The sequence below is a fragment of the Hyla sarda genome, chromosome 8 (assembly GCF_029499605.1).
Source record: "Hyla sarda isolate aHylSar1 chromosome 8, aHylSar1.hap1, whole genome shotgun sequence".
NCBI lineage: Eukaryota > Metazoa > Chordata > Amphibia > Anura > Hylidae > Hyla > Hyla sarda.
Genome location: NC_079196.1, coordinates 10,223 through 37,555, shown reverse-complemented (window position 1 = coordinate 37,555; position 27,333 = coordinate 10,223). Strand labels below are relative to the sequence as shown.

The 27,333-nt window shown below is 45.1% G+C and overlaps 1 protein-coding gene across 2 annotated transcripts; it reads right to left on the bottom strand.

Annotated features, from left to right (window-relative positions):
* Positions 1-23,572: 23,572 nt before the first annotated feature.
* LOC130284631 (C-X-C chemokine receptor type 2-like) lies at positions 23,573-26,508 on the bottom strand. 2 transcript variants are annotated; one of them, XM_056535155.1, is made up of 2 exons: positions 26,417-26,508; positions 23,573-24,945 (listed from the first exon to the last, which is right to left on the bottom strand). In XM_056535155.1, the coding sequence occupies exon 2, from the start codon at positions 24,930-24,932 to the stop codon at positions 23,877-23,879; it is 1,056 nt and encodes a 351-aa protein (XP_056391130.1). In that variant the 5' UTR covers positions 24,933-24,945; positions 26,417-26,508; the 3' UTR covers positions 23,573-23,876. The 2 variants fall into 2 exon arrangements, with proteins under 2 accessions (XP_056391130.1, XP_056391129.1); XM_056535154.1 differs by lacking the exon at positions 26,417-26,508 and adding an exon at positions 25,099-25,375.
* Positions 26,509-27,333: the final 825 nt, after the last annotated feature.

Below are 27,333 nucleotides of genomic sequence, written 5' to 3'. Positions count from 1 at the left end.
AAGCTATGAATGAAAAGTATTCTACAACAGCGCATCTGGCCGGCGCGATGTGCTGCTTGAAGAATATTTGTAATTCATAGCGCTGCAGCGAAATCTGTATATAGATGCGCTGCATGGGTCAGACATATATCCAAATGTCTGGCCCCCACAGCGCTTCTATAATCAAATGCCTCCGCAGCGCTATGAATGAAAAGTATTCTTAAAGCAGCACATCGCGCCTGCCAGATGCGCTGCTGTAGAATACTTTTCATTCATAGCGCTGCCGGGGGCTTATGATAGCGCTGCAATGGGAACATATATAAATGCGCTGCGGGGGGGACATATATAAATGCCCTGCGGGGGGAACCTATATAACTGCGCTGCAGAGGGGAACATATATATGCGCTGCGAGGGGGAACATATATAAATTCACTGCGGGGGGGGAACCTATATAACTGCGCTGCAATGGGGAACATATATATGCGCTGCGGGGGGAAGATATATAAATGCACTGCAGGGGGCACATATATAAATGTGCTGCGGGGGGCAAGATATATAGAAGCCCTGTGGGGGCCAGATATATACCCCCCCTAGCAATTCTATATATCTTTCCCCACTGCAGCTCTTCAATTTGAAAACCCCGAATGGCTCTTCAGTACCGGCCATTCAGGGCTCCCGGAGGGGAATTTAAAAATGAAGACCTCTGAGACCCGGTGCGATCAATCCCTCAGCCTCTGTACTACAACCCCCATCATGGAACAAAGTCTGTTCCATGATGGGGGTAGTAGTACAAACACTAATGTAGCCTCCCCAGCCACCGGCAGACTCACACAGCCAAGGAACTACTACTCCCATAATGGATAGAAGTCTGTTCCATGATAGGAGTAGTAGTATTCCTGGCTGTGGGAGTCTGTAGGCAGAGGTGTTAAAATGGCCATACATGAGGGATGTTATAATAATAGCACCCGTTATTTCATCCGTTATTATACATCAGTTTTTACACAGAAAACGGATATTTAATAACGGATGAATGCTCATAGTGGGAAAGGAGCCTTAAAAGTATAAGAAAGAAGTTAGAAAAAAGTTTTTAATAATCTAAAAATATTTTTTAACTCAAATAAAACTTTTACTATTTATCATCTTAAAAAATAAACACAATTGTTGCATCTGTAAGATTTCTAAACATCATAATTAGTGTTGAGAAAACCAAACCCACTTTAACCCCTTAAGGACAAATTTTATTTTTCATTTTTCCTCCTCGCCTTCTAAAAATCATAATTCTTTTATATTTCCATCCACAGACAAGTATAAGAGTTTGTTTTTCACGCAACCAGTTTTCCTTTGTAATAGCATACATGTATGGCGCAACAAAAAAATACTATTTGTGTGGGGAAATTGAAAACAAAACTGCAGTTTTGCTAATTTTGGAAGGTTTTGTTTTCACGCTGTGCAATTTAAAAATTACATGTTTTCTTTATTTTGTGAGTCAATATGATTAAAATGATACCCATGATTACATACCTTTCTATTATTGTGCCGCTTTTAAAAAATCGCAAACCTTTTAACCATATTAGTACGTTTAAAATCCCTAAAATAATTTTGCTTACCTACTTTTTCATTTTTCCGTATAAGCAGCGATAGGAGGGCTCATTTTTTGCGACATTATCTGTACTTTTTATTGATACCACATTTGTATATAAGACTTTTAATACATTTTTTATCAATAATTTTTGTGGAATAAAATTTTGGAAATTAGTTTTTTTTTTTTACGTTCACGCTGTTCATCGTATGGGATCATGAACAATATATTTTAATAGTACGGACATTTACGCACACAGCGATACCAAATATGTTTATAAAAAAAATGTTTACACTCTTTGGGGGTAAAATGGGAAAAAGACAATTTATGTTTTCATTTGGGGGGGGGGGATTTGTCACATTTTTTTTTTACACTTTTTTTACTTTCATTTTTACACTTTAATAGTCCCCATAGGGACAATGATCACTTGATTGCTAATACTGTTCATTGCTATGCTTGGGCATAGCACTGATCAGTGTTATCAGCAATCTTCTTCTTTGGTCTGCTCGATGTCAGATCAGAGCAGAAGACCCCTGCTGACGGCCGGAGGCAGGTGAGGGGACCTCTGGCCACCATTATGGATGATCAGATCCCCACAACAGTACTGCAGGCGATCCGATCATTCATTTTAGTGACTGCACTGCTGCAGATGCCGTGATCTGTATTGATCACAGCATCTGAGGGGTTAATGGCACACATCAGCGCAATCGCAGCACACATCAACACCACACAGCAAGCCAGCACTGCTATACACTGTTGGTTTGATGTCAATTGCGGACAGTTACAGGGTTTCCCAAGCAGAACCAGAAAATTTTTGTGTCTGTGCACCAGAAACTTTCTTCTTCTGCCAGCAGAGGATGGTGGAGATTAGAGGTAAGTTTGTTTGTTTATTGTTGTATTTTTTATTGTTTTTCATTTCCAGGAGAGAAGAAAGAAGATGTTTTTCTTTTACTAGGAAACCCCAGAGCTGACTGCAATTGACAGTAAGGCTGGGTTCACACTACGTTTTGTCCCATACGGGAGCGCATACGGCAGGAGGGAGCTAAAAGCTCGTGCTCCCGTATGTGACCGTATGCGCTCCCGTATGTCATTCATTTCAATGAGCCGACCGGAGTGAAACGTTCGGTCCGGTCGGCTCATTTTTGCGCCGTATGCGCTTTTACAACCGGACCTAAAACCGTGGTTGACCACAGTTTTAGGTCCGGTTGTAAAAGCGCATACGGCGCAAAAATGAGCCGACCGGACCGAACGTTTCACTCCGGTCGGCTTATTGAAATGAATGACATACGGGAGCGCATACGGTCACATACGGGAGCGCGAGCTTTTAGCTCCCCCCTGCCGTATGCGCTCCCGTATGGGACAAAACGTAGTGTGAACCCAGCCTAAGCTAACACTGTGAACAGCAGTGTTGGCTTGCTGTGTAAGGCCGGAGAAAGATTCCCTGGGTCAAGTGCAATGCGCCTGGCCTGGGGAATCTATATAAAAGGTAAAAGTAACATCAGAGCTTGTCAGTACTGAACTTTTTGAATAGTTGGCTCTAATCATAATGTAACAATATTTATCCCGCACAGTGAGCGCTGTAAAACAGAAACCAGAACTGATTCTTTGGCCACCTCGAAAAAAAAAATTTGAGAATGATAATAAAATGTCCCCGTCCCCCCCCCCCCCCCCAAAACTGGATCAATAAAAACTACAAATCACTATAAAAAAAACAAGAAAAAAAATGCCCTGACTGTGCTATGGACATGGAACAATAAAAGAGTTATAGAGGTCAAAATATGGAGATGGAAACAAGACAAAATCCCTCTAAATCTGTCCTTGCTGTAATCGTACTGATCGCAGAGTAAAGACGACGTGTCATTTATATCACATGGTAAAGCCAAATATATTTACATGTAACAAAGCCCAAAAAATTCTGGCGCAGATTATTTTTTTTTTCTTTCTACTACAGAAATAAATTTAGTTGTTTTTTTTTTCTCAAAATAATGGGGGAGATTTATCAGAACCCGTCCAGAGGAAAAATTGATGAGCTGCATAGCAACCAATCAGATCACTTCTTTTTCAGAGGCCTTTTCAAAAATGAAAGAAGCGATCTGATTGGTTGCTATGGACAACTCAGCAACTTTTCCTCTGGACGGGTCTTGATAAATCTCTCCCAATATTTAAAAATATACCTCTTCCAGAAAAAAACGAAACCTTATACAGCCGTGTTAATGGAAAAATAAAAAAGTTATGGCCCTTGGAAGGAGATGAGAAAAACTGCACTGCTCAAAAAAATTAAGGGAACACAATGTGACTCCAAGTCAATGACACTTGTGTGAAATCCCACTGTCCACTCAGGAAGAACACTGATTGACAATCAATTTCACATGGAACAGACAACACGTGGAAATTATAGGCAATTAGCAAGACACCCCCCCAATAAAGGAGTGGTTCTGCAGGTGGTTACCACAGACCACTTCTCAGTTCCTATGCTTCCTGGCTGATGTTTTGGTCACTTTTGAATGCTGTCGGTGCTTTCACTCTAGTGGTAGCATGAGACGGAGTCTACAACCCACACAAGTGGCTCAGGTAGTGCAGCTCATCCAGGATGGCACATCAATGCGAGCTGTGGCAAGAAGGTTTGCTGTGTCTGTCAGCGTAGTGTCCAGAGCATGGAGGCGCTACCAGAAGACAGGCCAGTACATCAGGAGACGTGGAGGAGGCCGTAGGAGGGCACATCAATGCGAGCTGTGGCAAGAAGGTTTACTGTGTATGTCAGCATAGTGTCCAGAGCATGGAGGCGCTACCAGGAGACAGGCCAGTACATCAGGAGATGTGGAGGAGGCTGTAGGAGGGCAACAACCCAGCAGCAGGACCGCTACCTCTGCCTTTGTGCAAGGAGGAGCACTGCCAGAGCCCTGCAAAATGACCTCCAGCAGGCCACAAATGTGCATGTGTCCACTCAAACGGTCAGAAACAGACTCCATGAGGGTGGTATGAGGGCCTGACGTCCACAGGTGGGGGTTGTGCTTACAGCCCAACATCGTGCAGGGCGTTTGGCATTTGCCAGAGAACACCAAGATTGGCCTTGTGCTCTTCACAGATGAAAGCAGGTTCACACTGAGCACATGTGACAGACATTACAGAGTCTGGAGGCGCTGGGGAGAATGTTCTGCTGCCTGTAACATCCTCCAGCATGACCAGTTTGGTGGTGGGTCAGTAATGGTGTATGGTGGCATTTCTTTGGGGGGCCGCACAGCCCGCCATGTGCTTGCCAGAGGTAGCCTGACTGCCATTAGGTACCGAGATGAGATCCTCAGACCCCTTATGAGACCATATGCTGGTGTGGTTGGGTTCCTCCTAATACAAGACAATGCTAGACCTCATGTGGCTGGAGTGTGTCAGCAGTTCCTACAAGAGGAAGGCATTGATGCTATGGACTGGCCGCCCATTCCCCTGAATCCGATTGAGCACATCTGGGACGTCTCGCTCCATCCACCACAGACTGTCCAGGAGTTGGCGGATGCTTTAGTCCAGGTCTGGGAGGACATCCCTCAGGAGACCATCCTCCACCTCATCAGGAGCATGCCCAGGCATTGTAGGGAGGTCATACGGGCACGTGGAGGCCACACACACTACTGAGCCTCATTGGGACTTGTATTAAGGACATTACATAAAGTTGGATCAGCCTGTAGTGGGGTTTTCCACTGTGATTTTGAGTGTGACTCCATATCCAGACCTCCATGGGTTGATGATTTCCATTGATAATTTTTGTGTGGATTTTGTTGTCAGCGAATTCAACTATGTAAAGACAAAAGTATTTCATACGATTAGTTCATTCATTCAGATCTAGGATGTGCTATCTTAGTGTTACCTTTATTTTTTTGAGCAGTGTAAATTCATCTGCAAAATATCAGTGCATTGGGAAGGGGTTAAGACTAAGTCTATCCTTACATATGAACGTTTCTGATATATTCATAAGTCTTTGATCTGTTTGTTTCTTATAAAACCCGCACATTAACTCTTTCCTACCTTTTAGCTCCACTAGGTGGCAAGCTAATCACTGCTGTGTAGTTGTAATATGAAGCAGTTTGCAGTTTAGTTATTTTCAACGACCGTAGAACAGTGTTCCCCAATCTATGGCCCTCCAACTGTTGCAGCCTTCAGCTGTCAGGGCATGATGGGAGTGGTAGTTTTGCATACAGCAGGAGAACCACAGATTGGTAAACACTGCTGTAGAAGTGGACAAGGTTTTGTAGTAAAGGAGCCAAGTGCGGCCTTATCATGTAGATTAGAGGAATGTTCCAGATTTTTTATGCTGCCAATTTCCTAAGGGAAAAAGCTGTAATATTAGATTCTCTTTAATTCCTCAAGTTGTATCACACTGAACTCAAAGTCACCTCCAGGGCTCGGGGACGTCTATAAGAAGTTGGTGTATCATGCGCCTCTCTCCTGCCTCTTACAAGATGCGCTGGGCTCCACTCCATCAGCGATTAGCATTGTTGGCAAGACAAGAAGCAAAGCCCTGAATGGAAGAAAGATTTCTTGTCACAGTGATCTCCCTCCAGGTTGGAAGAGAAAATGATGGAGGAAAAGATGAGGCCGGGAGGTGGATCAGGAGAGGAGGATGATGGAGCAGAAGAGGAGGATACCGGGGAGGTGGATCAGGAGAGGAGGATGATGGAGCAGAAGAGGAGGATACCGGGGTGGTGGATCAGGAGAGGAGGATGATGGAGCAGAAGAGGAGGATACCGGGGAGGTGGATTAGGAGAGCAGAATGATGGAGCAGAAGATGAGATGACCGGGGAGGTGGATCAGGAGAGGAGGATGATGGAGCAGAAGTGAAGGAGACCGGGGTGGTGGATTTGGAGAGGAGGATGATGGAGCAGAAGCTGAGACGACCGGAGAGGTGGATTAGGAGAGAAGAATGATGGAGCAGAAGATGAGACGACCGGGGAGGTGGATTAGGAGAGAAGAATGATGGAGCAGAAGATCAAGGAGACATGGGAGATGGATCAGGAGAGGAGGATGATGGAGCAGAAGAGAAGGAGACCGGGGTGGTGGATTTGGAGAGGAGGAGGATGGAGCAGAAGATGAGATGACCGGGGAGGGGGATTAGGAGAGACCGATGATGGAGCAGAAGATCAAGGAGACCAGGGAGGTGGATCAGGAGAGGAGGAGGATGGAGCAAAAGATGAGGAGACCAGGAAGGTGAATGAGCAGAGGAAAATGATGGAGCAGAAGACGAGGAGACCAGGGAGGTGGATGAGGAGAAGAGGATGATGGAGCAGAAGATGAAGAGATCAGGGAGGTGGATTAGCAGAGGAAAATGATGGAGCATAAGATGAGGAGACCAGGGAGGTGGATGAGGAGAGGAGGGTATAGGAGCAGAATAGGAGGAGACCAGGAAGGTGAATGAGCAGAGAAAGGTAATGGAGCAGAAGACAGGGAGGTGAATGAGACGAAGATGAGGAGACCTGGATAAGGAGAGGAAGATGATGGAGCAGAAGACAATAACTCCCCCCCTGTACAGTAATAATGGCCACTGTGCCCCCATACAGTAATAATGCCTGATAGTACCCCCCCCCCCCCCCCCCCAAAAAAAATATTCCTTTCCTGGTTCTCACGATAAATGCGCCATATCTCTGCATCCTGATGCAATCGTCCAGGGATTTGGGGCATTAGGTTAAAATTGTATGCCCAGTGCTGGCACCATTCCCTCCTGCTGCCATCTGATTGGCTCCACATCCTATGATGGCGTCCAGGGGCTGACATTTATTATTTCATGGAGCAACTACAGCCGGGATCTGAGTTATCTCTGATCAGCTGTAATACACAAGATTATGACAGTGTGAAGTGTCTGATCGTCTCATTGGTGGAGACTGAACTATAATGGTGAATGATGAGAAGTGGATTCTGCAGAGCTGAGCGGATCCCATCGATCTTGGCGCTTACATCTTCGCTCTTCTCTTTTCTTCACTGTTCTTGATGAAGGGACGATTGAGAATAGTCTGTAAAGTATAAGAGCGCCACCTGCTGGTCACGACCGGACATTACACAGATGCATGCAGCTATACATACAGGGAGATTTATCAAAACCCGTGTAGAGGAAGAGCGGTGCAGTTGTCCATAGCAACCAATCAGATCGCTTCTTTTCACAGGCCTCTTTAAAAATAAGAGAAGCAATCTGGTTGCTATGGGCAACTGCACCGCTCTTCCTCTACACGGGTTTTGATAAATCCCCCACCATAGTCCTCTGGTGTACAGAGCACTGATCCCTACAGCTGAGCGTTCATCACATGTCCACTGTAATATACCATATATATATATACTGTATATAAGTCATGAGGACGTGATACAGAAAGTATGGAGGAGATGGTATAATCCCCCGTAGTCACCGCGTTCTGCTCCCTCATATTCTCTTATCTCATCTATGGGGCACTCATCTATGTGCACCTGCTCATCACTATGGGGATACTCTGGTGCGGCTATATTGGAGCTCTGTTATATTATAATGATATATATATATATATATATACCCAGACTGTAGGTGACTGGACATGATCAGAGCAGAGATAAAGACCTATAGATTATTATACAATACATGTGGTCAGCTGTATTCCTGCTCCTATGTGCTTTTATCTATACAGAGCTACGTGTCCCTATGGTAACAGACTGCAAACAACCTTTGTGTAGTCAGACCTGCCCTGTTACACCTCTACTCGTGTGTAGGTTACCATGAAGATGAAGCACAGTCTACTATGAAGCTGTATACACAAAAAGGTGGAAGATTTTATAGGCAATTTGTAGGGTTGCTCCCCTTGATATTTTTGGAGTCTTGGCGCAGTGGGCTCCCTCCTGGCATCGTTTTCAGTAGAATCCAGAGGGTCTTAAAGGGGTACTCCGGTGAAAACCTTTTTTCTTTTAAATCAACTGGTGGCAGAAAGTTAAACATATTTGTAAATTACTTCTATTAAAAAATCTTAATCCTTCCAGTACTTATTAGCTGCTGAATGCTACAGAGGAAATTCCTTTCTTTTTGGAACACTGATGACATCACGAACACAGTGCTCTCTGCTGACATCTCTGTCCATTTTAGCAACCATGCATAGCAGATGTATGCTAAGGGCAGCATGATGGCTCAGTGGTTAGCACTGCTGCCTTGCAGTGCTGGGGATTTGGGCTCAAAGCCCACTAAGGACAACAATAAATATAGCATTATTATTATTATAATAACATCAGCAGAGAGAACTGTGGTCGTGATGTCATCAGAGAGCATTCCAAAAAGAAAAGAATTTCCTCTGTAGTATTCAGCAGCTAATAAGTACAGGAAGGATTTAGATTTTTTTAATAGAAGTCATTTACAAATATGTTTACCTTTCTGCCACCAGTTGATTTAAAAGAAAAAATGTTTTCACCGGAGTACCCCTTTAATAGATCTCCCTCGCTTATGACATTTACGTTTGGCCGCAGCATTCTCTGATGACTCGCTGCAGAAATACAGTCAGATCTCAGGGTCAGAAAAAGTACAGTGATCCCTCAACTTACAATGGCCTCTCCATACAATAGTTTCAACATACAATGGTCTTTTCTGGACCATTGTAACTTGAAACCAGACTCAACATACAATACTACGGACAGTCCAGATCTGTGATACCTGTCACAACTGGAGGAACTGACCAATCAGAACGGGCATTTTACTGGTAAATCACCTCTATTACTGAAGTGCATGCACTGACTGGTGTTTGGTAGCGCCCCCTACAGTACAGTGAGGAACTACAAGTTCTGTACTACTCCTTACTAGTGTTGCTCGCGAATATTCGCAATTCGAATATTATTCGCGAATATCGCATATTCGCGAATTCGCGAATTTCGCGAATATAGCGCTATATATTCGTAATTACGAATATTCGTTTTTTTTTTTGTTTTTTTTCTTCACAGTACACATCACAGTGATCACCCCTCTCTGCCTCCAGCTTGTGTGGTGTAAAGAAGGCTGTAATACTACTGTGTGAGACTGGCGTGCGAAAATTCGCATATGCGAAAATTAGCATATGCTAATTTCCGCATATGCGAATTTCCACATATGGTAATTTTCGCATGCACGCATTTTCGCATATGCGAAAATAAAACGAGAATATAACGAATATGCGAATATTCGCGAATATATGACGAATATTCGTCCATATATTCGCGAATATTCGCGAATTCGAATATGGCCTATGCCGCTCAACACTACTCCTTACCTGTGCCAGGGTTAGTTGCTCCATTGGACACCAGGTAAGGGCGGCTCCATTTGGGACACTTTGTATTGTATAGGACCCTGAAGAAGCTCCTGTCCTCTACATAAACCATTGTTTCCCAACCAGGGTGCCTCCAGCTGTTACAAAACTACAACTCCCAGCATGCCCGGACAGCCAACGGCTGTCCGGGCATGCTGGGAGTTGTAGTTTTGCAACAGCTGGAGGCACCCTGGTTGGGAAACACTGACATAGACCGTGATTTACAGCTCCCAGCAGATCTTTCTTACTTTTATATGTAAGGATTTGCTTTATCTATATTGGTTATCTACTTATTTTTCTTTAATCCTCCCCTTTTCCTATTTTCGGATGACATTTTGGGGCTTCAGAACCAATTACCAGGTTTCCATAGAGTTCTGGTCTCAACATACAATGGTTTCAACATACAATGGTTGTCCTGGAACCGATTAATATTGTAACTTGAGGGAGCACTGTATGGATGCCTGAGGACCCTGTAATTACACAGTCACAAAGCTGCAGCTCTGCCCCCCTGCCATGTCCCCCGGCCAGGTACCGACGTGGTGAGAGAATTGACCTTGTTCTGAACTTTGATAAAATTCCTGAACTCTATAAGCATCTTTCCTTTCAGAAGGTGCAGAGATCGCCCGCTGCGCCTACATGGGAACCGTCTGTCACTTGTCCCGGGGATCAGAGGGCGATGAAATCTCAAATATTAGTGAGACCAGATCTGTATGCCGGGGATAGGAACAGTTCACATACACTGCGGTCCCCGCACACCATAGTGGTCCCACTTGTCAGGTCCCTGGGGACGCACAGACTGTCCCTGACACGTGGAAACTGCATTTTGAGAGAGCATTCCAAAAAGAAAAGAATTTCCTCTCTAGTATTCAGCAGCTAATAAGTACAGGAAGGATTAAGATTTTTTAATAGAAGTAATTTACAAATATGTTTAACTTTCTGCCACCAGTTGATTTAAAACAAAAAAGGTTTTCACCGGAGTACCCCTTTAAGGACTTGAAGCTGCTCCTGGGAACCACCGACCTGGAGGGGCAAGCTGTGCATAACTAGCTTGCCCCCTGACTGGTGAGCAGTAAGGGGTTAAGAAATATACAGGCAAGGTTTTTAGCCCCCTCCCCCGCCTGTAAAACTTGTAGGTAACTATAGTGGTATGTCCCATGGGTGGGGGGGAAGGAGTGCACCAATCAGGGGTGTAATAGTTTCCCGGGCTTTCAGGGGCCCTCCCCTGGGTATTTATAGCTGTGGTGCCTCCCTTCCCCCTCAATCTGCCCAGGACCCGGAGTTTTGGCTGCTGGCTGGTATGTGTCTGCCCCCTTATGGCCCAGAAGGAGCAGGAGGGTGAGGGCTTGCATGCTCGCTTGTGGCTGAGCTGGCCCCCCCTCCTGTTGCGCCCGTGGCAGGTTCGGGAGGCTGGCGGACCCCTCACAGTCCCGCCCTCCTTTCCCCTGAAGCCCCTGAGCCATGTCCTGCCCGTTTCCTTGTTCCCTCTCCCCTGCCCGTTCTTTGCACCCTCTCCCCTGCCCGAGCCCTCTCCCCTGCCTGTACCTTCCGCCTTTCCCCGGGCGGGCAGGCTCCTTATGAGCGCACTCCGTCTCCTTTTCCCCCCTGTTGCGGTCCCCTCCTTCCCTGCGGTGGCGTCCCCTCGGTGGCTGCTGCTGTTTATCTTCCTTTGCGCAAATGGACGTTTATTAACGTCCATTTGCGCGTCTCTGGCTGTAGTGAGCGCGCATCGTAGCCGGTGGGTCCCGATTGCCATTAGCAACAAGGACCCATGCGAATGCCGGGCATCGCCGATTGGGCAGATGTCCGGCATTACCACTTTAGACGCGGCGATCAAAGTTGATCGCCGCGTCTGAAATTATTGGTAAAAGCATCCCGGCTGCTCAGTCGGGCTGATCGGGACCATCGCAATTAAATCGCGATGTCCCGATCAGCTGGAACGCAGCAGGAGGGTCACTCACCTGCCTCCTGCGCGTCCGCTTATCCATTGATTGCTCCAAGCCTGATATTCAGCCTTGAGCAATCAATCCCCGATAACCCAGATCATTGCCATGTTCATACATGGCAAGTGATCTGTGTAAGGATCAGTATATGCAGTGTTATAGCTCCCTATGGAGCTATAGCATTGCACAAAAAAATAAATAAATAAAAAATCATTAATCCTTTCCATATTAAACGTTTGGATCACCCCCCCCCCCCCCCCCGCTTTACCCATACATAAAAAGCAATTAAATAAAAAATAAATAATAAAAAAAAAAAAAAATTTTTTATAGAAAATAAAAAACTGTTATTACACCAAACATAGCCACACAAGGAACCGCCGCGTGCGCACATATCCGTACTATATAAATATATCTTCCATTGATGCGCTCCTTCACTGGCGTACGCAAATAAATATATATAAATACATTTATTAAATTAATAAATTAAATAAAAAATTTATTTTTAAAATTATAATAATACGATATTGCGTATTTTGATCAATTTTCATAAAAAAATAAAATAAAACTAAAATAAAAATATAAAAAAAAATAATACACAGCAAAAAAAAAAAAACAAAAAAAAATATTTTTTTTTTAAAATAACCTTATCGCAACGTCACTGGTACCGCGGACAACTTGGGATCACGGCGCCTAATGAATGAGCCCTCATACCGTCCCCACTCATTTACCCAGCTCCTCACCCCCACCACACTAGCACCCCTCCCTCCTCACTGCTGCCGTGGCTGCTGCTGCCCCCCCTTTTCCTCCCCTGCTTCTCCAGTGCTCCCCATGGTTCTTGCGGCCACTGCACTCACCCCCCACCTCCACCATCTCCTCTCCGCCCCGAGTTCCCATGACCCCCCCCCCCCCTGATGCCGCTGCTGTCCTTCCTCCTCCTGCCTCTCCAGTGCCCCCCCATGGAGGGGTAGGGAGTACCCATGTTTTCGTGTTGCTCTTCCCCCTATGGGGCCGGATGGGAGCATAGACATATTCGTCGCCGCTCTCGCTCTGGCCCTGGGAGGTATAGGCGGTGTTTTTTGGGCCTTCTGCTCTCCTGTAGGTGGTTCGGTTCTTCCCGCAGGGGTTCTCCCTCCTCCTCCTCTGCCTCATCCAGTGCCTCCGAGTCCTCTACTGCTGGTTTCCGGTACCGTTCCAGGTGGCAGCCGAGTGCCTGCGACCCGGTGGTCTCCAGCGTGCCTTGTCCCACGCCTGCGGTGGTGAAGTGGTTCCTCCAGCTGTTGTGCTTCTCAATCTTCTGGGGTTGGTAAGTTTTCTGTTGGGGGGCGGGGGTGAGCTCTGGTTTAGTGGCTGCCCTTGGGGTTTTGGCGGGCCGGTTGTCTTCAGCTGGCTAGGCTGGGTCAGTGCCCTCTCCTTCCCCGGTTAGTGAGCTTATGGCCTCGTTCTGTGTAGTGTCTGCCTTTTGTTCCTGGTTGTTTGTTGAGTTTGGTCTTGCTCTTCTTGACGTGGTACTCTGGTAGGGTATCATTTTCTGCAGCTGAGTGGTCTTTTGGCCTTACGCTCTGGATGGCCGGGTTTTTGAGGACTTAGCTGCCGAGGCTTGTTCCTTATCCTGAAAGTTGGGTGGCTTTAAACCCGCTGTGCTGCGATCCAGTGGGGTGCGGTTGCCACACGGGGGGGGGGGTAATTTTTTCTTTTCTGCTCTGCAGTTGCTGGGATGTTGGTGTATACTTAGGGGCTGGGCCCGGGAGTGGGTGGCCTTGCTGTCGGCGACCGGTTTTTCCTATCAGTTTTTGGGTCGCTTGGTGGCGGCTGCGGGTCGGATTTTGGTCATCACTTTTGCATCGTTTTTTTTTTTTTTTTCTCATCCAAGGTTTTTGCGCTGGCTTTTTTCGGGGCTATGTGGATGGGGCAATTCCTTTCTCCTCGTCTCCTTCCATAGGACTGGGTGTGTGATGTGTTTTTGGGTGCCTATTTTGTGCCGTTGTAGCTCCCATCGGTCCGAGACTGCTTAGGTGTTCCGGGACACGCAGCTTGTGCTGCATGAAGGTCCGCGTATGACTTTTCTCCAGTTGTCGTCCCATTGTTTGACTGGGCAGCGGTGGCCCCCCCCCCACCCTCTTTGTTTCTTTTTGCTCCCGCCCCCGATTATTCAGTTTCGGGTTTTGGACTGTTTTTTAAATTTTTTCTTTTCTTTGATGGGATGGGGTGTTGTGAGTTCGGGATTCGCTCTCTTTTTGTATCAGGGTCGGCGGAGGTGGCTGGGTTTTCGGAGAGGGTGGTGCAGCCCGTGGGGCGCTGGCGATCTGCATGTGTTGTTGCTATTTTCGCCCGGTGTGCTGTTTGCCATTTGTGTTTTGTTTTGCGAGCGGCTTCCGCAAGGTGGTGCGAGTGCTGCAGTACTCTTCGATGTATGGGTGAGTCAGAGAGGTGAGTGCACGCATGAGTTATTAAAAAAAACAAACAAAAAAAAACACAAGGTCCTGGCGGCAGGTACCTCGGATTGGGTGTATTTCCTGGAGAGGAAATGTGTTTCGGCGGATTTCCTGGAGAGGAAATGTGTTTCGGCGGATTTCCTGGAGAGGAAATGTGTTGGGCGGATTTCCTGGAGAGGAAATGTGTTGGGCGGATTTCCTGGAGAGGAAATGTGTTGAGCGTGTCCGGGGGGCTGAGGTGGCCCCAGGTGTTGGCTATCCAGTATCTCTTGGGTGAGGGTCGGAGCCCAGTGTAGGGCTAACTGGTCTCCTCCGTGGCGGTAAGAAGACGGTGAAAGCGGGGTCAACCCGGGGTAGACCTCCACACAGGACGGTGTGGCAGCACCTCTCGGGTTGGTAAGAAGCCAATCGGTGTCTTTGTTACAGTTAAATTGTTATTTATATAAGTCATTTTATAAATAAAGCTGTGGCCGATTCCCACCCACGGAAAAGTTAAATTGTTGTTGTGTCAGTTATTATTTAGTTATTTATTGTAGTAAGGGAGAGGGGTATAGTTATAGCCTGCTAGGAGCTAATTGGGTCTCAACAGTCTGGCTAAGCCTCTTACTCAGAGTTATGCTTTACTGCAATCGGTGGGTCCGGACCCATTTGTGGTGGCTCAGCTGAAGTGGGTTGAGGATATTCCTAATCTCTCTGAGGATATGTGGAAGGAAGTTATTAAGACATATTACCCTACGGTAGTTAGCGCACGAGATATGCTCATTCAATCCTATATGCTCATTCTTCGTCTGTATTATACTCCTGTTAGACTGAAGCTCATGGGGGTCTCGGAATCGGATGTCTGCTTTAGGTGTGGGCCGGAGAGAGTGGACTTGTTCTTGTGTGGTACCCTTTTGGAGAGAGGTGATGGCGTTCTTGTCGGATCACCTAGAATGACCCTTTGTTTTGAGGCTGGAGGTGTGTTTGTTGGGAGTTATCAATGGACTAGAGACAGGCTCTTATAGGTGCATACTGATCCGTTTCCTCTTGTTTTGTGAGCGTAAGGTAATAGTGATGGCTTGGAACGATGTGTAATCCCCTCCTCTATCCCAGTGGTTAGCCTTAGTGAACAAATATGTTCCGTTGTATCATGCTTTATATGTAAGTCGGAAATGCCCGAAAAAATTTGACAAGGTCTGGGTTCCGTGGTTGTTGTTGGGTGAGTCTGCTGATCCTCCAGTTTGTGGATCCTCACAGGCTTATGGTGGTTCAATGAACTACTGGGGAGCTTCTAGGATGTGTTCTGTAGTGTGTGTGTGTGTGTGTGTGTGTGTGTGTGTGTGAATGGCTTGTCTGTAGTGTGCGTGTGTGTGTGTGTGTGTGTGTGTGTGTGTGTGTGAATGGCTTGTCTGTAGTGTGTGTGTGTGTGTGTGTGTGTGTGTGTGTGTGTGAATGGCTTGTCTGTAATGTGTGTGTGTGTGTGTGTGTGTGTGAATGGCTTGTCTGTAGTGTGTGTGTGTGTGTGTGAATGGCTTGTCTGTAGTGTGTGTGTGTGAATGGCTTGTCTGTAGTGTGTGTGTGTGAATGGCTTGTCTGTAGTGTGTGTGTGTGAATGGCTTGTCTGTAGTGTGTGTGTGTGTGTGTGAATGGCTTGTCTGTAGTGTGTGTGTGTGTGTGTGTGAATGGGAATGGCTTGTCTGTAGTGTGTGTGTGTGTGTGTGTGTGAATGGCTTGTCTGTAGTGTGTGTGTAAGTGTGTGTGTGTGTGAATGGCTTGTCTGTAGTGTGTGTGTGTGAATGGCTTGTCTGTAGTGTGTGTGTGTGTGAATGGCTTGTCTGTAGTGTGTGTGTGTGTGAATGGCTTGTCTGTAGTGTGTGTGTGTGAATGGCTTGTCTGTAGTGTGTGTGTGTGTGTGTGAATGGCTTGTCTGTAGTGTGTGTGTGTGTGTGTGGGTGTGAATGGGAATGGCTTGTCTGTAGTGTGTGTGTGTGTGTGTGTGAATGGCTTGTCTGTAGTGTGTGTGTAAGTGTGTGTGTGTGTGTGTGTGTGTGAATGGCTTGTCTGTAGTGTGTGTGTGTGTGTGTGTGTGTGAATGGCTTGTCTGTAGTGTGTGTGTGTGTGTGTGTGTATGGCTTGTCTGTAGTGTGTGTGTGTGTGTGTGTGTGTATGGCTTGTCTGTAGTGTGTGTGTGTGTGTGTGTATGGCTTGTCTGTAGTGTGTGTGTGTGTGTGTGTGTATGGCTTGTCTGTAGTGTGTGTGTGTGTGTATGGCTTGTCTGTAGTGTGTGTGTGAATGGCTTGTCTGTAGTGTGTGTGTGTGTGTGTGTGTGTGAATGGCTTGTCTGTAGTGTGTGTGTGTGTATGTTTGTGTGTGTGTGTGAATGGCTTGTCTGTAGTGTGTGTGTGTGTGTATGTTTGTGTGTGTGTGTGAATGGCTTGTCTGTAGTATGTGTGTGTGAATGACTTGTCTGTAGTGTGTGATCATCTACAGAAAAGGAGGGGTCAGTCTATAGTGAATGGTGGATCCTGTGTTATCTATATATAGTTGTTACCTGTCAGTGTAATCCTGTCTGTGATGATGAGGAGGAGACTGCTGAGAAGTGATCTCTACAGAACAGGAGGGGTCAGTCTATAGTGAATGGCGGATCCTGTGTTATCTCTATATAGTTGTTACCTGTCAGCGTAATCCTGTCTGTGATGATGAGGAGGAGACTGCTGAGAAGTGATCTCTACAGAACAGGAGGGGTCAGTCTATAGTGAATGGTGGATCCTGTGTTATCTATATATAGTTGTTACCTGTCAGTGTAATCCTGTCTGTGATGATGAGGAGGAGACTGCTGAGAAGTGATCTCTACAGAACAGGAGGGGTCAGTCTATAGTGAATGGCGGATCCTGTGTTATCTCTATATAGTTGTTACCTGTCAGCGTAATCCTGTCTGTGATGATGAGGAGGAGACTGCTGAGAAGTGATCTCTACAGAACAGGAGGGGTCAGTCTATAGTGAATGGTGGATCCTATGTTATCTATATAAAGGTGTTATCTGTCAGTGTAATCCTGTCTGTGATGGTGATGATGAGGAGACTGCTGAGAAGTGATCTCTACAGAACAGGAGGGGTCAGTCTACAGTGAATGGTGGATCTTGTGTTATCTATATATAGTTGTTACATGTCAGTGTAATCCTGTATGTGATGATGATGATGATGAGGAGACTGCTGAGAAGTGATCTCTACAGAACAGGAGGTGACAGTCTATAGTGAATACTGGATCCTGTGTTATCTATATATATAGGTGTTACCTGTCAGTGTAATCCTGTCTGTGATGATGATGGAGACTGCTGAGAAGTGATCTCTACAGAACAGGAAGTGTCAGTCTATTGTGAATGGTGGATCCTGTGTTATCTATATATAGGTGTTACCTGTCAGTGTAATCCTGTCTGTGATGATGATGAGGAGACTGCTGAGAAGTGATCTCTACAGAACAGGAGGGGTCAGTCTATAGTGAATGGTGGATCCTGTGTTATCTATATATAGGTGTTACCTGTCAGTTTAATCCTGTCTGTGATGATGGAGACTGCTGAGAAGTGATCTCTACAGAACAGGAGGGGTCAGTCTATAGTGAATGGTGGATCCTGTGTTATCTATATATAGGTGTTACCTGTCAATGTAATCCTGTCTGTGATGATGAGGAGACTGACCCCTCCTGTTCTGTAGAGATCACTTCTCAGCAGTCTCCTCATCATCACAGACAGGATTACACTGACAGGTAACACCTATATATAGATAAAACAGGATCCACTATTCACTATAGACTGACCCCTCCTGTTCTGTAGAGATCACTTCTCAGCAGTCTATAGTGAATAGTGGATCCTGTTTTATCTATATATAGGTGTTACCTGTCAGTGTAATCCTGTCTGTGATGATGAGGAGACTGCTGAGAAGTGATCTCTACAGAACAGGAAGGGTCATTCTATAGTGAATGGTGGATCCTGTGTTATCTATATATAGGTGTTACCTGTCAGTGTAATCCTGTCTGTGATGATGAGGAGGAGACTGCTGAGAAGTGATCTCTACAGAGCAGGATGTGTCAGTCTATAGTGAATACTGGATCCTGTGTTATCTATATATAGGTGTTACCTGTCAGTGTAATCCTGTCTGTTATAATGAGGAGACTGCAGAGTAGTGATCTCTACAGAACAGGAGGGGTCAGTCTATAGTGAATGGTGGATCCTATGTTATCTATATATAGTTGTTACCTGTCAGTGTAATCCTGTATGTGATGATGATGATGAGGAGACTGCTGAGAAGTGATCTCTACAGAACAGGAGGTGTCAGTCTATAGTGAATGGTGGATCCTGTGTTATCTATATATAGGTGTTACCTGTCAGTGTAATCCTGTCTGTGATGATGATGATGAGACTGCTGAGAAGTGGTCTCTACAGAACAGGAGGGGTCAGTCTACAGTGAATGGTGGATCCTGTGTTATCTATATATAGGTGTTACCTGTCAGTGTAATCTTGTCTGTGATGATGAGGAGGAGACTGCTGAGAAGTGATCTCTACAGAACAGGAAAGGTCAGTCTATAGTGAATGGTGGATCCTGTGTTATCTATATATAGGTGTTACCTGTCAGTGAAATCCTGTCTGTGATGAGGAGGAGACTGCTGAGAAGTGATCTCTACAGAACAGGAGGTGTCAGTCTATAGTGAATGGTGGATCCTGTGTTATCTATATATAGTTGTTACCTGTCAGTGTAATCCTGTCTGTGATGATGAGGAGGAGACTGCTGAGAAGTGATCTCTACAGAGCAGGAGGTGTCAGTCTATAGTGAATACTGGATCCTGTGTTATCTATATATAGGATTTACCTTTCAGTGTAATCCTGTCTGTTATAATGAGGAGACTGCAAAGTAGTGATCTCTACAGAACAGGAGGGGTCAGTCTATAGTGAATGGTGGATCCTATGTTATCTATATATAGTTGTTACCTGTCAGTGTAATCCTGTATGTGATGATGATGATGAGGAGACTGCTGAGAAGTGATCTCTACAGAACAGGAAGTGTCAGTCTATAGTGAATGGTGGATCCTGTGTTATCTATATATAGTTGTTACCTGTCAGTGTAATCCTGTCTGTGATGATGATGAGGAGGAGACTGCTGAGAAGTGATCTCTACAGAACAGGAGGTGTCAGTCTATAGTGAATGGTGGATCCTGTGTTATCTATATATAGGTGTTACCTGTCAGTATAATCCTGTCTGTGATGATGATGAGGAGGAGACTGCTGAGAAGTGATCTCTACAGAAAAGGAAGGGTCAGTCTATAGTGAATGGTGGATCCTGTGTTATCTATATATAGTTGTTACCTGTCAGTGTAATCCTGTCTGTGATGAGGAGGAGACTGCTGAGAAGTGATCTCTACAGAACAGGAAGGATCATTCTATAGTGAATAGTGGATCCTGTGTTGTCTATATATAGGTGTTATCTGTCAGTGTAATCCTGTCTGTGATGATGAGGAGGAGACTGCTGATAAGTGATCTCTACAGAGCAGGAGGTGTCAGTCTATAGTGAATACTGGATCCTGTGTTATCTATATATAGGTGTTACCTTTCAGTGTAATCCTGTCTGTTATAATGAGGAGACTGCAGAGAAGTGATCTCTACAGAACAGGAGGGGTCAATCTATAGTGAATGATGGATCCTGTGTTATTTATATATAGGTGTTACCTGTCAGTGTAATCCTGTATGTGATGAGGAGGAGACTGCTGAGAAGTGATCTCTACAGAACAGGAGGGGTCAGTCTATAGTGAATGGTGGATCCTATGTTATCTCTATATATAGTTGTTACCTGTCAGTGTAATCCTGTATGTGATGATGATGATGAGGAGACTGCTGAGAAGTGATCTCTACAGAACAGGAGGGGTCAGTCTATAGTGAATGATGGATCCTGTGTTATTTATATATAGGTGTTACCTGTCAGTGTAATCCTGTATGTGATGAGGAGGAGACTGCTGAGAAGTGATCTCTATAGAACAGGAGGGGTCGGTCTATAGTGAATGGTGGATCCTGTGTTATCTATATATAGGTGTTACATGTCAGTGTAATCCTGTCTGTGATGAGGAGGAGACTGCTGAGAAGTGATCTCTATAGAACAGGAGGGGTCGGTCTATAGTGAATGGTGGATCCTGTGTTATCTATATATAGGTGTTACCTGTCAGTTTAATCCTGTCTGTGATGATGGAGACTGCTGAGAAGTGATCTCTACAGAACAGGAAGGGTCATTCTATAGTGAATGGTGGATCCTGTGTTATCTATATATCGGTGTTACCTTTCAGTGTAATCCTGTCTGTTATAATGAGGAGACTGCAGAGAAGTGATCTCTACAGAACAGGAGGGGTCAGTCTATAGTGAATGGTGAATCCTATGTTATCTCTATATATAGTTGTTACCTGTCAGTGTAATCCTGTATGTGATGATGATGATGAGGAGACTGCTGAGAAGTGATCTCTACAGAACAGGAGGTGCCAGTCTATAGTGAATGGTGGATCCTGTGTTATCTATATATAGGTGTTACCTGTCAGTGTAATCCTGTCTGTGATGAGGAGGAGACTGCTGAGAAGTGGTCTATACAGAACAGGAGGGGTCAGTCTATAGTGAATGGTGGATCCTGTGTTATCTATATATAGGTGTTACCTGTCAGTATAATCCTGTCTGTGATGATGATGAGGAGACTGCTGAGAAGTGGTCTATACAGAACAGGAGGGGTCAGTCTATAGTGAATGGTGGATCCTGTGTTATCTATATATAGGTGTTACCTGTCAGTGTAATCCTGTCTGTGATGATAAGGAGGAGACTGCTGAGAAGTGATCTCTACAGAACAGGAGGGGTCAGTCTACAGTGAATGGTGGATCCTGTGTTATCTATATATAGGTGTTACCTGTCAGTGTAATCCTGTCTGTGATGATGATGAGGAGACTGCTGAGAAGTGATCTCTACAGAGCAGGAGGGGTCAGTCTATAGTGAATGGTGGATCCTGTGTTATCTATATATATATAGATGTTACCTGTCAGTGTAATCCTGTCTGGGATGATGAGGAGGAGACTGCTGAGAAGTGATCTCTACAGAACAGGAGGGGTCAGTCTATAGTGAATGGTGGATCCTGTGTTATCTATATATATATAGGTGTTACCTGTCAGTGTAATCCTGTCTGTGATGATGATGAGGAGACTGCTGAGAAGTGATCTCTACAGAACAGGAGGGGTCAGTCTATAGTGAATGGTGGATCCTGTGTTATTTATATATAGGTGTTACCTGTCAGTGTAATCCTGTCTGTGATGATGAGGAGGAGACTGCTGAGAAGTGATCTCTACAGAACAGGAAGTGTCAGTCTATAGTGAATGGTGGATCCTGTGTTATCTATATATAGGTGTTACCTGTCAGTGTAATCCTGTCTGTGATGATGAGGAGGAGACTGCTGAGAAGTGATCTCTATAGAACAGGAGGGGTCGGTCTATAGTGAATGGTGGATCCTGTGTTATCTATATATATATATAGGTGTTACCTGTCAGTGTAATCCTGTCTGGGATGATGATGAGGAGACTGCTGAGAAGTGATCTCTACAGAGCAGGAGGGGTCAGTCTATAGTGAATGGTGGATCCTGTGTTATCTATATATAGGTGTTACCTATTACTGTAAGGGTGCATGCACACCACGTATTTGCTATCCAGCTCCCGCATCAGGTTTTTTGAAAAAAATACGGATAGGCAAAAACTGGACTCAACCGTATTAAACCGTGTGCACATAGATCAACCTGTATCCGGTTTGAAACCGTATACGGTTTGAATCGTGATGTACGGTTTAATCCGGTTGTATCTGTTTTCACCCTAAAAAAACGTATACGTCTGTCAATTTTCGCCTTGTTTTTAAATAAAGCTTTCCCAGAAAGAACGTTCTAGAAGGTGGGTGGTGTTTTCGGCTTGCATTGCGCATGTGCAATAATAAAAATGGAGGGATTAAAACGGATGCAACCGTACACTCATACGGTTTAGTCCGGTTCTCATTGACTTCCATGTTAATCCATGTCAACCGGACCTAAAAACGCTGTATACTTCGGTTGCGAACACGGCTGAAAAACCGGGCCCAACCGTAAAAGCCCAACCGTAGAGAAGTGATCTCTACAGTACAGGAGGGGTCAGTCTACAGTGAATGGTGGATCCTGTGTTATCCATATATAGTTGTTACCTGTCAGTGTAATCCTGTCTGTGATGAGGAGGAGACTGCTGAGAAGTGATCTCTACAGAACAGGAGGTGTCAGTCTACAGTGAATGGTGGATCCTGTATTATCTATATATAGTTGTTACCTGTCAGTGTAATCCTGTTTGTGATGAGACTGCTGAGAAGTGATCTCTACAGAACAGGAGGGGTCAGTCTACAGTGAATGGTGGATCCTGTGTTATCCATATATAGTTGTTACCTGTCAGTGTAATCCTGTTTGTGATGAGACTGCTGAGAAGTGATCTCTACAGAACAGGAGGGGTCAGTCTACAGTGAATGGTGGATCCTGTGTTATCTATATATAGTTGTTACCTATCAGTGTAATCCTGTCTGTGATGAGACTGCTGAGAAGTGATCTCTACAGAACAGGGGTCAGTCTACAGTGAATGGTGGATCCTGTGTTATCTATATATAGTTGTTACCTGTCAGTGTAATCCTGTCTGTGATGATGAGGAGACTGCTGAGAAGTGATCTCTACAGAACAGGAGGTGTCAGTCTACAGTGAATGGTGGATCCTGTGTTATCTATATATAGTTGTTACCTATCAGTGTAATCCTGTCTGTGATGAGACTGCTGAGAAGTGATCTCTACAGAACAGGTGTCAGTCTACAGTGAATGGTGGATCCTGTGTTATCTATATATAGTTGTTACCTGTCAGTGTAATCCTGTCTGTGATGATGAGGAGACTGCTGAGAAGTGATCTCTACAGAACAGGAGGTGTCAGTCTACAGTGAATGGTGGATCCTGTGTTATCTATATATAGTTGTTACCTGTCAGTGTAATCCTGTTTGTGATGAGGAGGAGACTGCTGAGAAGTGATCTCTACAGAACAGGAGGGGTCAGTCTACAGTGAATGGTGGATCCTGTGTTATCTATATATAGTTGTTACCTATCAGTGTAATCCTGTCTGTGATGAAAAGGAGGAGGAGACTGCTGAGAAGTGATCTCTACAGAACAGGAGGGGTCAGTCTACAGTGAATGGTGGATCCTGTGTTATCTATATATAGTTGTTACCTGTCAGTGTAATCCTGTCTGTGATGAAAAGGAGGAGGAGACTGCTGAGAAGTGACTTCTACAGAACAGGAGGTGGTAGTTCATTATTGTGGTCAGAGACTAAAATTTTGGAGACTTTTTTAATTATAGATAATGAAATTGATAACTTGATATATACAGTAGCTCATTTTCTGATGATCTTTTCCCTTTTAAAAAAACAACAATAAAAAAACATAATTGTCCAAATGTGTTAAATTTTTTTAAATCAAAATCTTCCTCACTATACATGATGAGCACTGTTCTGTATATAACATGTTTCTTTATATTAAGACTCTACAGATTATCATCCCATAATTCACATCTATAGTGCACATGGCTCTGATGTCACGTGACTTCTTTGACTTAGTTTTTGGTCTTTTTCCCCTATAGTGACTGATTCTTTGCAGCACTAGATGGTGGTGGATGTATAGGCTGACGATGACATGATGGAGAGGCTGCGTCCATAGCTGGACAGTCTATCTTTACTTATAATCCCTTTGTTTGCAAGGATAGACAGGAAACTGTGTCGAAACTTTTGTCCTATGAATGCGTACAGAATAGGGTTAATGCAGCTGTGGGTAAACCCAAACACTTCGGTGATGTCCAGGGCCGTGTCCAGCTTGTTTCGTAGGGCACAGGTTTCATTGATATGCCTTGTCCTCATGAGAGAGTCCACAATTACGGTGATGTTGTGGGGCAGCCAGCAGATCAGGAAGACAAAGAACACGGCTAGGATAACCCTCATTGCTCGGTGCTTCTGGCTATTTTTGGCCTGAAAAAGTGTCTTTATGACAAATCCGTAACAGAAGAGCATAACCAGTAACGGGATGAAGAATCCCGTCAAGTGTCGTCCGATACGAATATTAAGCATCCACTTCTCAGTTTCTTCTGCCAGGTTTTCGTGACAGACCACTCCACTCCTGGGGGTTGTATAGACATCTCTTAACCAAATGGTTGGAATAGACAGAGCGAATGAGATGATCCAGATAGCGATGGCGATAAACTTCACCCAATGCCTCCTCCTGGTGAAGAATTCTGTTGCATGGACAATAGCCAGGTAGCGGTCTACGCTTATACAAGCCAACAGGAGGATTCCACTGTAAAAGTTGACTTCTTGGAGTATGGAGATGATTTTGCACATGGTGATGCCAAACATCCACTCACTGACTTTGTATGAGGCCCAGAAGGGCAACGTTATGGAAAAAAGGAGGTCGGCGATGGCCAGGTTCAGCAGGTAGACGTCTGTGGACGACCTCTTTACTCTGTTGTGGCAGATGACAAGGATCACGAGGCTGTTGCCCACTATGTTAAGTAAGAAAACAGAAGCATAAATCACGACAATGGCGTATCTGTTGAACGGTGATGAAGCCTCGCATGGGGCGGTTGAGATATCTGGGATGTAGGTGTTGACGTCTGTGTACAGGTATGTGTAGTCACTGAAGTTAACATTAATTTTAAATGTCATTTTTCTCTTGATCCTGCAAAAAAAATAAAAATAAAATGTATATCTATATATATTATAAATTTAAATCCAGAAACCCATCAGGCTCCTTTTGAGTTCTAAGGCTCTTTAAACATGGCCCTGGGGGATCTAAGGACGACGCTACGCGGCCAAATGACCACCTACTTACGTAAAGGGTCCCGAACAGGGCACCAACCAGAAAATACAACATGGAGAGGCCAGGAATCTGTCTGTTTTGTCATTTACTTGACACACCGGCTGGAGCCATGTCATGGTCTGAAGGTTTCTCCAGTGCTGTAAGGGCTCAATGTAGTAAAACCATCCCTGATCCATGTCACTGCTGTTCCAATGGTTCCCAATCCCCGCTAATCCACACTCCCTGCTTACGTCTTGACACAAGCTCATGTTTTCCTTTAACTCTGCATTTTGTAGTTGCTCGATTATTCCTTCTGGAAATGTATGGAGGACTTACTTATAAAGAAAAACTCTTTAATGCAAATAAAGGGTGGCGCCATATTAGGGCTCCCCTCTACCACGTGCAGCACTGGGCCATCCCTGTACACACTGACTGGACACGGCTGTACTGTACTGCCCCACTTACAAAGTTTAGTCATACATTTCCAGGAGGAATAAACAGAGGATTGGCACAATGCACATATAACCCATGATTGTCTCCTCATCTCAGATACTCAGAGGCCTCAGGAGGCAGAGATTGTGGCCGCTGTATGAAGGGTCCTCCTATAATATCTCCTCTAGGCTTCAACACACGCACACTCGGCTCAGCTGAGAATGCAAAGTGGACAGAGGAAAAGGCTGCTGCTGATTCCTCTTTCCTCCATTGTGTACGGAGGCCTAAAGTATAAACCGACTACAAGAGATACAACCCAGTGATGATGCAGATGAATCCTGAGAAGACAGAGAGAAACTTCTGAAAAACTTCATTACAACACGTCAGTCAAAAATATTTTGTGCAATATTTTTGCTGTGGGGAATTCCACAAATAATAATTTCCTTATAATGTACATGTGAAAACCAACTACTGTACAAAACATATCCCAAGATGTGGACATTTATGCCCCAGATATATAATGGCAGCCGCCCCATAATAATCACACGGTATGTACGGCCCCATAGTGATTACACAGGTTATGTACAGTCCTATAGGGGGAGATTTATCAAAACCTGTGCAGAGGAAGAGTGGTGCAGTTGCCCATAGCAACCAATCAGATTGCTTCTTTCATTTTCCACAGGCCTCTAAAGAAGCCTGTGGAAAATGAAAGAAGCAATCTGATTGGTTGCTATGGGCAACTGCACCACTCTTCCTCTGCACAGGTTTTAATAAGTCTCCCCCATAGTGATCACATTCTGTATGTAAACAAAGAAAAAAGAGAAGGCCCAAAGAGGAGCCTAGTGCATTACCCTAAATATTGAGTCAAACCCCACATGAAGTGGGGACAAGTAGAGGGTCTAATGAATGGACCGCTCACCTGGAGCGTATATTAGATCAATCTGAGGTGATAGTGGAGGAATCCGTGCAGGCCCGGAGGTCTTCAGGATGGGTCCAAAGGGAGATCCTGTTAGTGAACTTGATAGTAGGAAAAAATGACCTTTAGCCAGGCGCTCGGGGATCCAAAGAGATCTCACAATCAAGACAACCCCGGACCGGACAGTATGGGAGGGGAGGGGGTCCATGACAGGGGAAAGCTCTGGAGCGTCCGGGGTCAGGGAAAGTTCAGGGAGGGCAGATGGGGGACAAGGGGTGGAGAGTTAGGGTAAGTTATAAATATGGGGGACAGTGGGGTAGTGACCACGGGCCGAGGAGACACCGAGGGAGAAAGTTGCCCGCCCGCCCTGATGTCGTGATCATCGGTGGGGTATATTTGAGATGTCGCAGCGGCAGGAGCTAGAGGGGGACTTGGAGACAATTGGAGAGAATTGGCACTGAATGGGATGGTGAGGCTGGGGGCGGTACCCAGCCTCGTGTGGTGAAACCCTGCGGGAGAGGCCCAAAGGGGCGGGGGTCTCTGAAGGCGGTGCCCTGGGGTTAAGGGAAGGGATGACCCAGGGCAAAGTAGGAGACCCGAGGAAAATTTGGGCTGCCTCCAAGTCCTCTCTCTGGCTAGGTGGTAGAGTAGAGTTAAAGGATATTTGCACTAGTTTGTTTGTATATGGATATGTGTGGTCAGGTAATGTTACCTGAGTATGTTAAATGTTATTTAAAGGTTAATTAATATTTGAGTATTAAGTTATGATGTTTTGAATAAAATGGCCGCTGTGGCCTTTATACCAAAAGTATGTGGTCCGTGTCTTTTATCGGGGGAATAGGTAGAAAGAAGGGTCACAGCGCAGGTGGATGATACCCTAGTCAAGTCATTTGAGGTGAATGTAGATTCAAGCTTTATTG

Coding starts and splice junctions, on each gene's coding strand:
- LOC130284631 (XM_056535154.1), bottom strand. CDS start 25,334: ATGAGCTTGTGTCAAGACGTAAGCAGGGAGTGTGGATTAGCGGGGATT. Junction 24,946..25,098: donor CCCTGTTCGGGACCCTTTAC/GTAAGTAGGTGG, acceptor TTTTTTTTGCAG/GATCAAGAGAAAAATGACAT.